This window comes from Crocuta crocuta, unplaced genomic scaffold (assembly GCF_008692635.1).
Source record: "Crocuta crocuta isolate KB4526 unplaced genomic scaffold, BGI_CrCroc_1.0 scaffold176, whole genome shotgun sequence".
NCBI lineage: Eukaryota > Metazoa > Chordata > Mammalia > Carnivora > Hyaenidae > Crocuta > Crocuta crocuta.
Window position 1 is genome coordinate 9585604 of NW_027531905.1, and position 13109 is coordinate 9598712.

The 13109-nt window shown below is 35.0% G+C and overlaps 1 protein-coding gene across 7 annotated transcripts in view; it reads left to right on the forward strand.

Annotated features, from left to right (window-relative positions):
- C2CD5 (C2 calcium dependent domain containing 5) overlaps positions 1 to 13109 on the forward strand; it is a 100615-nt gene that overhangs the window by 51721 nt on the left and 35785 nt on the right. For all 7 annotated transcript variants that reach the window (XM_077774455.1, XM_077774449.1, XM_077774450.1 and 4 more), the window contains 2 exons: positions 6322 to 6436; positions 11467 to 11562. In XM_077774455.1, coding sequence (XP_077630581.1) covers positions 6322 to 6436; positions 11467 to 11562 — 211 coding nt within the window. The remainder of the gene's footprint in view (positions 1 to 6321; positions 6437 to 11466; positions 11563 to 13109) is intronic.

The following is a 13109-nucleotide window of genomic DNA, read 5'->3' on the forward strand; positions in this document are numbered from 1 at the left end:
TAAATGTAAAATCAGCAGTACTTGGTCATTAGTGAAATGTGGCAAGTGAAACTGCCTCTTGGCAACTTTGTTCTGACAGGAAGAGAGATTAGGATTATCCGACACAGCTACAAGTCTAAAGTCCCAATAAGTGGTTGAACCTTATCTTTTGGAAACCCAAGTCTGTTTGAAAATTGAGTTGTAAAAAATTTTCTTAGAGTAGATTTTAAAAGTCTTAGCTCATTGTCAATGGCTATCATCTCTTTTACCTTTCTTCTGAATTTACCGTTGAAAGTATTTCTGGATAGCCTATGGATATAATTTTTTTTAATGTTTATTTATTTTGGGGAGACAGAGAGACAGAATACAAGCAGGGGAGGGTCAGAGAGAGAGGGAGACACAGAATCCGAAGTAGGCTCCAGGCTCTGAGCTGTCAGCACAGAGCCCGACGTGGGGCTCGACCTGGGATCATGACCTGGGCCAAAGTTGGATACTTAACCAACTGAGCCACCCAGGCACCCCTATAATTTTTAATTAGCAATAACATCAGTGTAGCTGGTGAAAATTTGTTATTCTTTTTTTCTATAGGATGCATGTGAGTTTAGATATTTTATCAGTAAGTAACGGGGAAATATAAAGAAGATATGTAATGTGGATTGAAAAATACTACTTTGAAAGAGCTTCCAAACTTAGACAGTATTTTTAAGAGTGAATGTTTTAAGTACTGAGTTAGTAAAACAGCTTGTTTAAAACTAGATAACTTTTGAGAAATTTTAAGAGTTTTATTATTAAAAATTTTTTTAAAGTTTATTTATTTTGAGAGAGAGTCAGAGAGATCAAGCAGGGGAGGGAGAGAGAATCTGAAGCAGGATCCACACCCGGCACCGTGGAGCCCCATGTGGGACTCGAACTCATGAATCATGAGATTGTGACCTGAGTTGAAATCAAGTGTTGGATGCTGAATTGATTGAGTCACCTCGGTGCCCTTATTTATTATTTTAGATTGTAGATTTTTGGACATATTATACTTAAGATGTTCTCAGTCATATAATAAATGAACTTTTGCTAGTGCTAAGGAAAGCTTTAGATTAGTGGTCTGAATTTAGAAAATGTTATTCTTTTTTTTTTGTTGCTCATCTGAATTGTAATTGTTCAGAATATTTACTTCGGGGGTAAAAATTAATAATTAAGACCAAGAAAAAGAAGTATAATTACGTTAAACATATTTTATGTACTTTAAACATATTAAAAATGTGACTCAACTGATGTATAGGGAAATATTTATAGCATATATATATCTGATAATCTAAATTTTTTTCAGTTTTAAGTAAAAATCTTCTATTCAGTGGATGTTCGTGGTGTGCTTGCCATGTCTTGAGCAGGATGTTGGGGATTGGGAACGCGATTGTTCAGCCAGGCAGATCCCCATTTGTGCAGCCAGTGTAGGCTGTTCCTTATGCTGTTTTGCTGTGCTTGCATGCACGTGCGCGCACGCGCGTGAGTGTGTGTTTAGTACTAGTAGCAATAGTAGTAGTAGTAGTAGTAATAGTTAAATGGAGATAGGCTTTCTTGGAACTTGAATTCTACTCAGTAGTTATTTTTACTCCATCTGAGAGCTACTCACAAGCAGGTGTGCAAAACTAAGCCTAAAGTAGTTAAGCAGATTTTGGTTTAAGTATTTCAATAAGGGTTTTAGGAAGTAGATGTATCGGGGTCAAGAAGACTTTGTAAATATGACATGAATAATGTGTGAGCTTCTCCTTATATGTAAAGCAACATATAAATGTAATAAAAATTTTTCTGTCTATATATAGTGTAACTGGATACCAATTACTGTCCATTCTTTATTATCTGTAAAAAAAAAAAAGTCAGATATGTAATTTCCTTAATTTGAAATTTTACTCTTTATATATATATCTAATATAACTGGATATTAATTACATTATAATATAGTATGTAAATGTTATATATAATCTCCTCTCCATATATAAAGAGGGAAATCTCACAGATAAGGAGTACTTATGTATCTGACTTGTTTTATGAATAAAGAAGATTCCAGTTTGATCTAACATGGATTATATCCCAGCTACCATCCTAACATCCCAGATTACTGCAACTTGCTGTCAGCTCTGAATTTGGACATCACTTATTCTATGATGGGACTGTTCTTCTTAGGTTGGTACTGAATCCCCTACCTAGTTTGAGGTGGTATACACACTTGAACCTGAACTCTCTAATTTCTATTTTATTAGGGGAAATTTACCTTCTTCAGTAAGTTGTTTTGTGTTGGAATATTACTTTAAGGAGTTTAAGAATGTGGCTTTTCTTTGCTTCCATTAACAAGATAGATTATCATTGTATTAAAAATGTTTATTTGAGCCCACAACACTTTATCTCCTCTTGTTTATTTAAAAATTAGATTGAATAATTACCATTTTCTTTTTTCTCTCAATCAGATTAAAAGCTTTTCAAGGGCAGAATTATTCTCTTCCAGATTTATGTAAAAATAGAATTCAATTGAACACTTTAGGTAGTCAGTGTTTCTTAGTTGCAAGTGTGTGATTGCCTAAAATCTCCGAGGGATTCCGTTTTATAAAGGCATATTATATTGAGTTGTTCACTTCTTTACTTTCTGAGATATAAACTTTTATTATCATTTTAGAAATCTTTACCAGTTTTACCTGTACTTCAGAAATAAGATAAAAATGTTAAAAAGATGGCAAGATATCAAGCTATGCCCATGCTCTAGAAAGTAGCAGTAATAAAAAAGAATTGTGATGTCACCCAAGTGTGCAGACAGTACCTGTAAAAGAAGCATCAGTGAGGTATTGCCCTAGAGCCCAGTGCATGCCTATAAATAAAAGGATATATTAAAAGATTTGTGATATTATCTATGAAGAATTTTGACCCATATTAGAAAATATAAAATAGTATGAAATGTAATTTATATAATACATAAATTTTAATACCTTCTAAAGTGAGATCTTTTTATAATTATAAATAGTTCTATGGATTGTTTGGAGGAGCATGGTATTTAAAGTGAAAATATTTTTTCTTGGCATCTCTGAAATGTTTATTAATTGTGACCTTCACATCTCAGCTGTATATGCTTCAAATGACTAAATTGTATCTAGTTTCATGAGTACTATGTAGAGTTGTCATAAATTTTTAACCCAGACTCTTTATTTTGCCTTTTATATGAGTGTGATAGATCCTCAGTTTTGACTTTTGGAGAGTGAATAACAGTTCAAATTCAATCAATGTATTTCCTATAAGAATACAGTTAGCAGGTATTTAAGCTTTAAAATTTTCATTATGGGATTAAATACTATGATATTTCTGAATTTATAGTTATAATAAGGCTGAATCATAATTACTAAGTGAATATTCTTTGGCTCATCTCCGATATAAATATAATGTAGGCTTTGAAGATAAACTTAATTTTTTTGATATTAAGTAGATTATTCTTAATGTCATTTTAATTAAACAACCCCTAAATTTTATAGCCAAAAAATTCATCCTTTGGCTTCTTGCTTACGGTGGTAGATAATTATTGTTGATTCAGTTCCTAGTTTGTGATTAAGTGCTCCCTACTGTATGCTTGCCTTGCTTCCACCTAGACTCTAGGGCCATTACTTTCTGTAACCATTTCAGTGAGCTGCCATAGTTTTCAGTCTGTACCGTCACCTGATCCAAGCATGCGCCAAGATATCCACTGTTTCTGGCTCCTGTCTGCTGAATCTGCTTTGCAAAACCCTTTGTTCTATGAGCTTTTGCTTAAGCCAAAAACAAAATTTAACGAATTCTTTGGAGTGTGGACATATGCCATTTGCTTCCTTAGCTCCCATGTTGTGTAACTCTTTAGCTTCTAGTAAACGTGTAAATACTTTATTAAATACACCAATGGCATCCCCATGTGCGGTTGTGTGGCTCATGTGTCAGAATAAAGGCTGCTTGTGACCTCGTCAGAGGAACATGAATGCTCCACTTGCGCTGCAGTCAGCCCTTTGTTGTGTTGATTTTTTTTTTTTAATCAGCCACTTATTCTTTCATAGCGTTTGGTTTAATTATCTGATTATTTTATGTGTTATACCAAGGTAAGTTTGATGTAAATGACTTTGTATTCTATGTAGTTACATGTATTTCATAGTGATTATTATTACATACTTTTCCATTTAGACATGCTGGCCATTCCTAAATAAATATATCCTGAACTGAAAATAAGTAGTTTCCTCCATTTTGTTTTACTAATTTAGAAAACAAAGTTATATATTACTTTCTACGAAACTTATTTTAAAATAGAAAAGCTACCACGTCTTACTTGTGGCAGAGATGTAGGCAAATCTAATTTGAGAAAAATCTGTTTTTATAAAAACATAGTATACAATTATTTGCCTTAGCAAATAATATTTTAAACTTCCAGAAAGATTCAAAATGCAAATAGTGGGTTCTACTAAGGTTTTTAAAGAAAAATTAATCTTTATATTACAGTGTTTTTCAGGGAAAATAGTTATTTTCTAAACTGAGATATATTTCTATTATTATTTGTGATATCTGTTTTCAGAGAATCATAAATAATTTGATAGTCTGAGCAGCTACATGAACAAGAGTTTGTCTTATGATAAAAATGCCCTTATTAAGAAAGGATGTTAAATAGATGCCCAAATTGGTCAGGAAACATGTATGTCTTAAAAATAAAAAAAGAGAGAATGGATTTGAAAATGTATTTGTGCTGTTAATGTCTACATTGCAGGGGGAATATGAAGAAATTCTTTAATATAATAGTGTATGTGCAAAATAGGGCCACCTAATTGTCTTACACATTTCTTAATTCATAATATTGATTGCTAACACCATATTGTTGTAGTCTTTTCTATTTCTCTTCTTTACTTTATCTCGTATTTGGATCTTTCCCCTCAATTTCCTGGAGTCTGCATTTCTTTCTTTCCTTCTTCTTTCCTCCTTTCCTGCTTTCCTGCTTTCTTGCTTTCTTTTTTTTTTTTCTTCAAAGGAAGTTTTAGGGTAGCTCTGTCTTGGATCCAAAACTTTAATACAAGAACTGGCTGACATCATTTGTAGTTATGACACTTATCTCCTCATTTCTCTCTTTTGCTGATCTCTCCTCCCTGTGGAGGAAACAAAATTTCATCCTAAGAATGTGAGCTATAACAAGCCTTTTAACCTTTCTTTACTTTGCTCTCTTCAGTATTCTACTAGTGAGTATAATTCTACTTATTCTACTTATTTAAAAGAAAAATCATATTTTGAAAACCAGGTATATACTGAAATTCAAAAAAGAAAGTTTTGGGATTGTTTGATTTTCAGTTTTAATAAGTGCCTTTTATGTGAAAAATTTACAATGAGATTTTAGCATCCTATTTAGAGTTAGATTAGGTTTTTCCTATCCCAAATTGTTCCCAAATGGAATTGGCCATAAAAAGAAACAAATTAGGTTATGCTCCTTATAGACTGTTTCTGTTTTTAACATTTTTGCACATAAAATGTTACTATAATTTGCAGCTGCTGTTCACCAGTAGTTTCCAGCTAAATGCAAGTGATTAGGAAGTATGTGTGCCAGATGCCCCATTTATAATGCTCCATTATGAACAATATTGGACTCCTCTGTGTTAAAAAATAATGCAATGCTGTGATTCTAAGGCATTTTCTTAATTACAGAACCATACATGGAGTTACAGTGTACTACCTGAAATTTGTCCTTATGTACATTAACCAAATTATTTGTATTAAATTCAGAATATTTGCTCTCTTTGGTTTGAATTGGCTGGTCCCTTCATTTCTTGTTACTTTGCTTTAGGACCCCCAAGGATGGCTACAGATGGCTTTCTCTTTTTTAACATTGACAAATCTTTGCCTTGGAAAGAACCTAGAATATAGTGGGTTATAAAAAATAGGTACCAGGAAATGAAATCAGAATTTAAATGTATGGATATGACTCAGAATGTTCACTGAGCGAGGTGAGTGAGACATAGAATATTCTCTCAGTTTAGGATTAGAGTCTGGAAACTCTGGGTCTACATTTGAAGTTGTATCTAATAAAATATGTCCCTATCGATGTCCCCCTAAAGTAATAAACCAGATAGAAATAGTTGGTTTATTTTCTAGCAATCAATTTTAGAATGTTAAACTTTCTGAGAAGCAGCATTAAATTAAAATGTTAATAAGCATTTTGAGAAATAACATTTTAAACATGTGAAGTTAGTTTAAAAATCTGTTATAGACCAGTACATCTTTGCCTTGCAGAATATGTTTATTTTAAACATTTCTTTGTCATATAAACAGTGTGCTATTGAGTAGTGAACTGATATAAAATTTATCTTTCAGATGAACCAGAAACTCGAGATGCGTGGTGGGCAGAAATCAGACAAGAAATAAAATCACATGCTAAAGCACTAGGCTGTCACGCTGTAGTGGGCTACAGTGAATCAACTAGCATCTGGTAAATGATAATAACTTGATTTTCTAGATGCTGTAATTTACAGATTGTCATCTAAAAGGGTAAAAGCTTTATGCAAATATAGAGAAAAGAAGAATTATGGAGTGATCCAGGAGCATGGACTTAGGAGTACATCACACTGAGGTCCATACACCATTTTTGCCACTTAATTGCTGTGAAACTTTGGGAAAGTAACTACTCCTCTTAGCCTCCGTTTATAGATTGAAACAGAAATAATAGCCATCTATCAGTTAAGGTTACTGAGGAGTTAAATGACAGTTGACACTGGTACTTAGCAAGTCTTCATTCTAGGCCTACTTTACTCCAGATTGTGAACCCACTAACTCTATCCTCTGGGATATTTGGAACCCTTGATCTAATGAGGATAAACTGCCATGTGTCTTTAAAGTTCGTCTATAAACTCTACCTTCTTTTTTTTTCTTAAATAGTTTATTTTCAAGTTGGTTTCCGTGTAACACCCAGTCTTCATCCCAACAAGTGCCTTCCTCCATGCCCATCTCCCCCTTCCCCTCTCCCCTACCCTCATCAACCCTCAGTTTGTTCTCAGCATTCAAGAGTCTCTCATGGTTTGCCTCCCTCCCTCTCCCCACTATTTTTCCCCTTCTCCCCATGGTCTTCCATTAAGTTCCTCCTAATCACCTACACATGCAAACATACGGTATCTGTCCTTCTCTGCCTGACTTTTTTCGCTCAGCATAACACCCTCAAGTTCCATCCATGTTGCTACAGATTTCATTGTTTTTCATTGCCATGTAGTATTCCATAGTATAGATAAACCATATCTTCTTGATCCATTCATCCGTTGATGGACACTTAGGCTCTTTCCATGTTTTGGCTATTGTTGAGAGTGCTGCTGTGACCATTGGGGTACATGTGCTCCTATGCATCAGCACTCCTGTATCCCTTGGGTAAATTCCTAGCAGTGCTGTTGCTGGGTCATAGAGGAGTTCTAGTGTTAATTTTTTGAGGAACCTCCACACTGTTTTCCAGAGGAGCTGCACCAGTACATTCCCACCAACAGTGTAGGAGGGTGCCCGTTTCTCCACATCCTCGCCAGCATCTATAGTCTCCTGATTTGTTCGTTTTTGCCACTCTGACTGGCATGAGGTGGTATCTTAGTGTGGTTTTGATCTGAATTTCCCTGATAATTAGGGATGCTGAGCCTCATTTCATGTGTCTGTTGGTCATCTGGATGTCCCTTTGGAGAAGTGTCTGTACATGTCTTCTGCCCATTTTTTTCACTGGATTATTTGTTTTTCGGGTTGGAGTTTGGTGAATGCCTTATAGATTTTGGATACTAGCCCTTTATCTGATATGTCATTTGCAACTTTCTTTTCCCTTTCCATTAGTTGCCTGTTAGTTTTATTGGTTGTTTCCTTTGCCATGCAGAAGCTTTTTGTCTTGATTAGGTCCCAATAGTTCATTTGTGCTCTTGATTCCCTTGCCTTTGAGGATGTGTCAAGTAAGAAATCGCTGCAGTAGAGGTCAAGGAGGTTGTTTCCTGCTGTCTCCTCTAGGGTTTTGGTGGTTTCCTGTCTCACATTCAGGTCCTTCATCCATTTTGGGTTTATTTTTGTGCATGGTGTGAGAAAATGATCTAGTTTCATTCTTCTGCATGTTGCTGTCCAGTTCTCCCAGCACCTTCTGTTAAAGAAGCTGTCTTTTTTCCATTGGATACTCTTTCCTGCTTTGTCAAAGATTAGTTGGCCATACATTTGTGGGTCCACTTCTGAGTTCTCTATTCTATTCCATTTGTCTATGTGTCTGTTTTTATGCCAATTCCATACTGTCTTGATGATGACAGCTTTGTAGTAGAGGCTAAAGTCTGGGATGGTGATGCCTCCCGTTTTGGTTTTCTTCTTCAATATTACTTTGGCTATTTGGGGTCTTTTGTGGTTCCATACAAATTTTAGGATAGTTTGTTCTAGCTTTGAGAAGAATGCTGGTGCAATTTTAATTGGGATTACACTGAAGGTGTAGATTGCTTTGGTTAGTAATGACATTTTAACAGTATTTATTCTCTGATCCATGAGCATGAAATGTTTTTCCATTTCTTTGTGTCTTCTTCAATTTCCTTCATAAATTTTCTATAGTTTTCATCATACAGATCTCTTAAGTCTTTGGTTAGGTTTATTCCTAGGTATCTAATGGTTTTTTTGTGCAACTGTGAATGGGATCAGTTTCTTGATTTCTCTTTCTGTTGCTTCATTGTTGTTGTATAAAAATGCAACTGATTTCTGTACGTTGATTTTGTACCCTGCAACTTTGCTGAATTCATGGATCAGTGTTAATAGGCTTCTGGTGGAGTCTGTCAGGTTTTCTGTGTAGTAAACTCTACCTTCTTTTACTAACTGCAACTTAATTTTCTTCTGCAACACATCATCCTTCCTAACTGTGCTGAGTTAAGAAGGGACTTCCATATTCCTTAGAGTAATAGTTTTTCATTTCTTTTTCTCCTACCTTTCATTTGAACAACTTCTCTTAACTTTAAAGTCCAGGTCATTCCACAGTTCAGACTTTTCTTCTTCCAATACATTTTGCTGCCTTTCTTAATTCTCTGCTGTCTCCTCTAGTTGAACATGATTACCTCCCTTCTATCAGCTTCTTGACCTTGTACCTTCTCCTTCTCGAATCCTTCTCTATCCCTCAACTTTCAACCATATTGTGGACTTCATTATTGCTCAAAATGTTTCCCCTTTAAAAATTTGAAACTATAAAATATCACTCTTGCATCACAACTTAATCTTTTCCACTTATCTCATTTGTACATTTATACCTGTCCGTTTTGACTTTTATCTTAACCAAGAATTTTCCCAGTTTCTTACTTGGGTTCTGATTTGATTTGCTGACTGCCATCGATGAACCCTACTTTTAACCCCTTAAAAAGTTTATAATAGGGGCGCCTGGGTGGCTTAGTCGGTTAAGCCTCCGACTTCGGCTCAGGTCATGATCTCACAGCTCGTGGGTTCAAGCCCCGCTTTGGGCTCTGTGCTGACAGCTAGTTCAGAGCCTGGAACGTGTTTCGGAATCTGTGTCTTCTCTCTCTGACCCTCCCCTGATATCTCTCTCTCTCTCTCTCTGAAATAAATAAAACATTAAAATTTAAAAAAAAGTTTATAATAGATACCATCTAAAAACTGTTTGACCTTCTGCTGTCCACCTTCTATTCTTTTTTTTTAAAATGTTTATTTAGTTATTTTTTGAGAGAAGAAAGGGAGGAGCAGAGAGAGAGGGAGAGAGATTCCTAAGCAAGCTACACACTGTCAGCACAGAGTCACACGTGGGGCCTGATCTCACAAACCACAAGATCATGCATGGCCTGAGCCAAAACTGAGTTGAACACTTAACCAACTGAGCTGTCCAGGCACCCCCACCTTCTATTTTTGGTTAATTCTTACTGTCAGCTATTACATGGGTAATTCTCTTGTGCTTATGGTGGTTATTATTTTTAGAGAAGAATGATTCGATTGGTAAATGCAGAGCGCCGTGCTGTTTCATCTTCTGAGGTCCCTTTCTTTTCCTTTGCTGCGGGCCATGTGTGGTATTCTTGCACCTTTCTGTTCTCACTGTAGCTATTCTATGCTTGTTAAACTAATAACTTTGTTATGCTTATCCTGCTTTACTCCCCAGTAGATTATCTTAGCTCATTCATAGATTTAGTGTCATATGGTTTCAGGTCCTAGGGTTATGGTTTACAAAGATGTAGTTTTTGTCATTGAATTCACATTTTACTGGAGAATTATGACAAGCAGAACACATTTTATGGCAGAGATATCCCAGGATACGGTAGGGCCCAGAGGTTTGGAGTTTAGAAGTAAGATTGGAAGGAAAGGTTAATGAAGTGACTGAAGCTTAAACTAAATCTCAGAGGATGAGCATGAATTATATAAAAGAAGATAGGAGGCATGAGGGGAGTGTTTAAAGCTGGAGGACTAGCTTGCAGAGAAGACCAGAGGTGTCGATTCAGAGTGGCAAGAGATAGGTCACAGATAGATATAGGAGCCTACAGAAATGACCAAATTGATTGACGTAGAAGTTTGAATTCGCCTGCTACAGGTTCCTTTTTTTCCCTCTGGACCTCAAAAAATTTTTGTATTTAAACCCCATCTTTGCTAATTTTTTTGGTTCTAATCCATCCTGTATACTATTACTGGGTAAAATCTTTGGAATGTACTTCTGCTCTTAGAGCTCCTTAATTCAGCTCTTCAGGGGCTCCACCTATTTCCTTGACATTCTCAGTGCCCACTTAAACATTCTGGGCCTGGTCTCTGTCTACTCAGTTACAGACGAAGTCACCATTTCTTTCATGTCCTTTCCGGCTTCTGGTCCATTTAGACTCAGTTTCCACCTTTTTGTCCCTAGGCTGCTACTTTTCTCTTTTGCTTTGTATGATGTCATTCGATAATTTTGCAGATGATTTAAAATTAGGTGATATGTAATAGAGAATTCCAAAGAATTCTTTTGAGAATGAATTTTTATCTTACATATAATGATGTAGTTTAAGCTCCATTTAGTATACCTTGAGTATTATTTGTTTCAGATACCTTTTGATTATTAAGCTTAAATTAAGCTATAGGGATATCGATAATGCCATAGTAACACTTTTAAAACGACTTTAATAAAGTTTAATATGCATTTAAAGAGTATTTTAATACAGTTTAAAGTTTATTGCTGAATTCAGCAAAATAATTTGTTACTGCTTTTAAGACATTTAAGTCTTTATCAGGTTTACCATATTTTAAAGGAATTTATTGTCATTGTATTGTACTTTATCTTTTACAGGTTTTTAAGTAATAAAGAATTCTTGCCCTCTTCATTTTAATAACATTATTTCTGTTTTTTATCCTCAGATAGGGGATAATCTTATGATATTATTAATATTTACAGAGTCTAACTTGAATTTAAATTGTTACCCTGTAATCACTTTGATATTTTGTTAAATATCAAAATGTTTTTTTCAAAGTTAGATTGCCAGAAGATACTAACTATTTTATATTTTTTTTCTTTTATAGTGAAGAGGTCTGTATTTTGTCTGCATCTGGCACGGCAGCTGTACTGAACCCTAGATTTCTGCAGGATGGCTCCGTGGAGGGCTGTTTGGAACAGAGGTTGTCATGGCAGCCTGGCTTATTTTCTCTGAGGGCAAAGAAGGGAGAGGTTGACTTTTGTAACTTTAGAGCCGGGATAGTTCTTCTGTATGAGGGTGGGTTAATGTGGAAATCAGGACCAGGCCCTTCATTGCTTTTTACGTAAGCTATAGCAACAGAGACTTACTGAGTTCTGCACTGTGTGACACACGTTGTTACAGTTTTTCTAGTATCTTCGAAAGTTACATGTAGAATTATCAGTTAAAGAATTTCAAGTGTATATTTTTTGTTTGTTATAGTATAGAAATAATTTCCTTTGATTTTTCTCTTCCTTTTCTTTCCCCTTGTCTTAGCTCTGAAACAGAAAAAGGCCATGAAGCAATTTGCATAAAGAAAATTCCTAATTTACAGAACAATTGAAACACCATATTATAACAAAATTACATATAAAATCTTCCTAAAAAGTGAAGTATAACTTTAATCTGTATGAAAGAGAAAGTAAAAGTGAAATTATTCTTTTGGGTTTATTTGGTTATTAGCCTCTTAGTCGGTTAGCGTCCGTAAATGTTGNTATATGTATATATATATATATATATTATATATATATATACAGAAAACTGTTAGTTTTGTAATACAGTACCTGAATAATATACATTTTAATTACCCCTTACTTCACTGTATGGATATTTGCTCCCCCCCACCCCAATATTTGTATATTAAGGAAGACAGCAAAAAAAATCTATATGTGATCAAATTTAGTATAAATTTGCAGGTCTCTGAATAACAAAGATACTCTAGCTCAGGTAGGCACAGAGAAGACCTTGGTCGGTTTCTTATTTAGTTTGTGTTAAAAAGGTATTTTGACTATAATATATTACAGAGCATTAAAAGTCATCATAAATAGGGAAAAGAAGGTGGAACATTTTGAAGTGTATTAAAAGTCACAGAGTGTTCTATTCTGAGTTGTCCCAGTGCTGCAATATAGTTCTCACACATGTCAGTAGATTTTGTTATTGAGTAGATAGAAGTCTGATTTAAAAATGGCCTTTCCCATGCAGCTTGATTATTTCGGTGTTGTGGGTTGGATGGATACAGTGAATTCTCTTATATGGCAGTCTAGTGCAACAGATACCACTTCTATCTCTAAAGGAGGAAAATGCCTTTCCTTCTTGCTGTAAAATTCTTTTTGCTTACTAGAGAAAATTTGGAAAATATGGGAGAGTAGAAGGAAGAAAACATTTTCTGTGAACTCCGTAGTGAGACAATCCCTTCTGTATATTTCATATTTTAAATGCTTTCATAAATTTAAGTAGTACTGTTTTTATGCCTATGATATCGCATCATTTATGTTCAAATTTCTGTGAGGTGTTTAGTTAAAAGTTACCCCAGTGTTCAGTCTTTAGTGTCCCTTTGAGATGACACACGGGCTTTGGTTCAAACCAACCGGCATTAAAATCTGAGGTCTGCTACCTCATATTTAGTGTGACTGAACAACTCAGTTAATATCAGGTTGGTTTCAGGCAAAGAAGCACTAGTTTTTGTTGCTCTTTGCTTCTTATTATATCGAC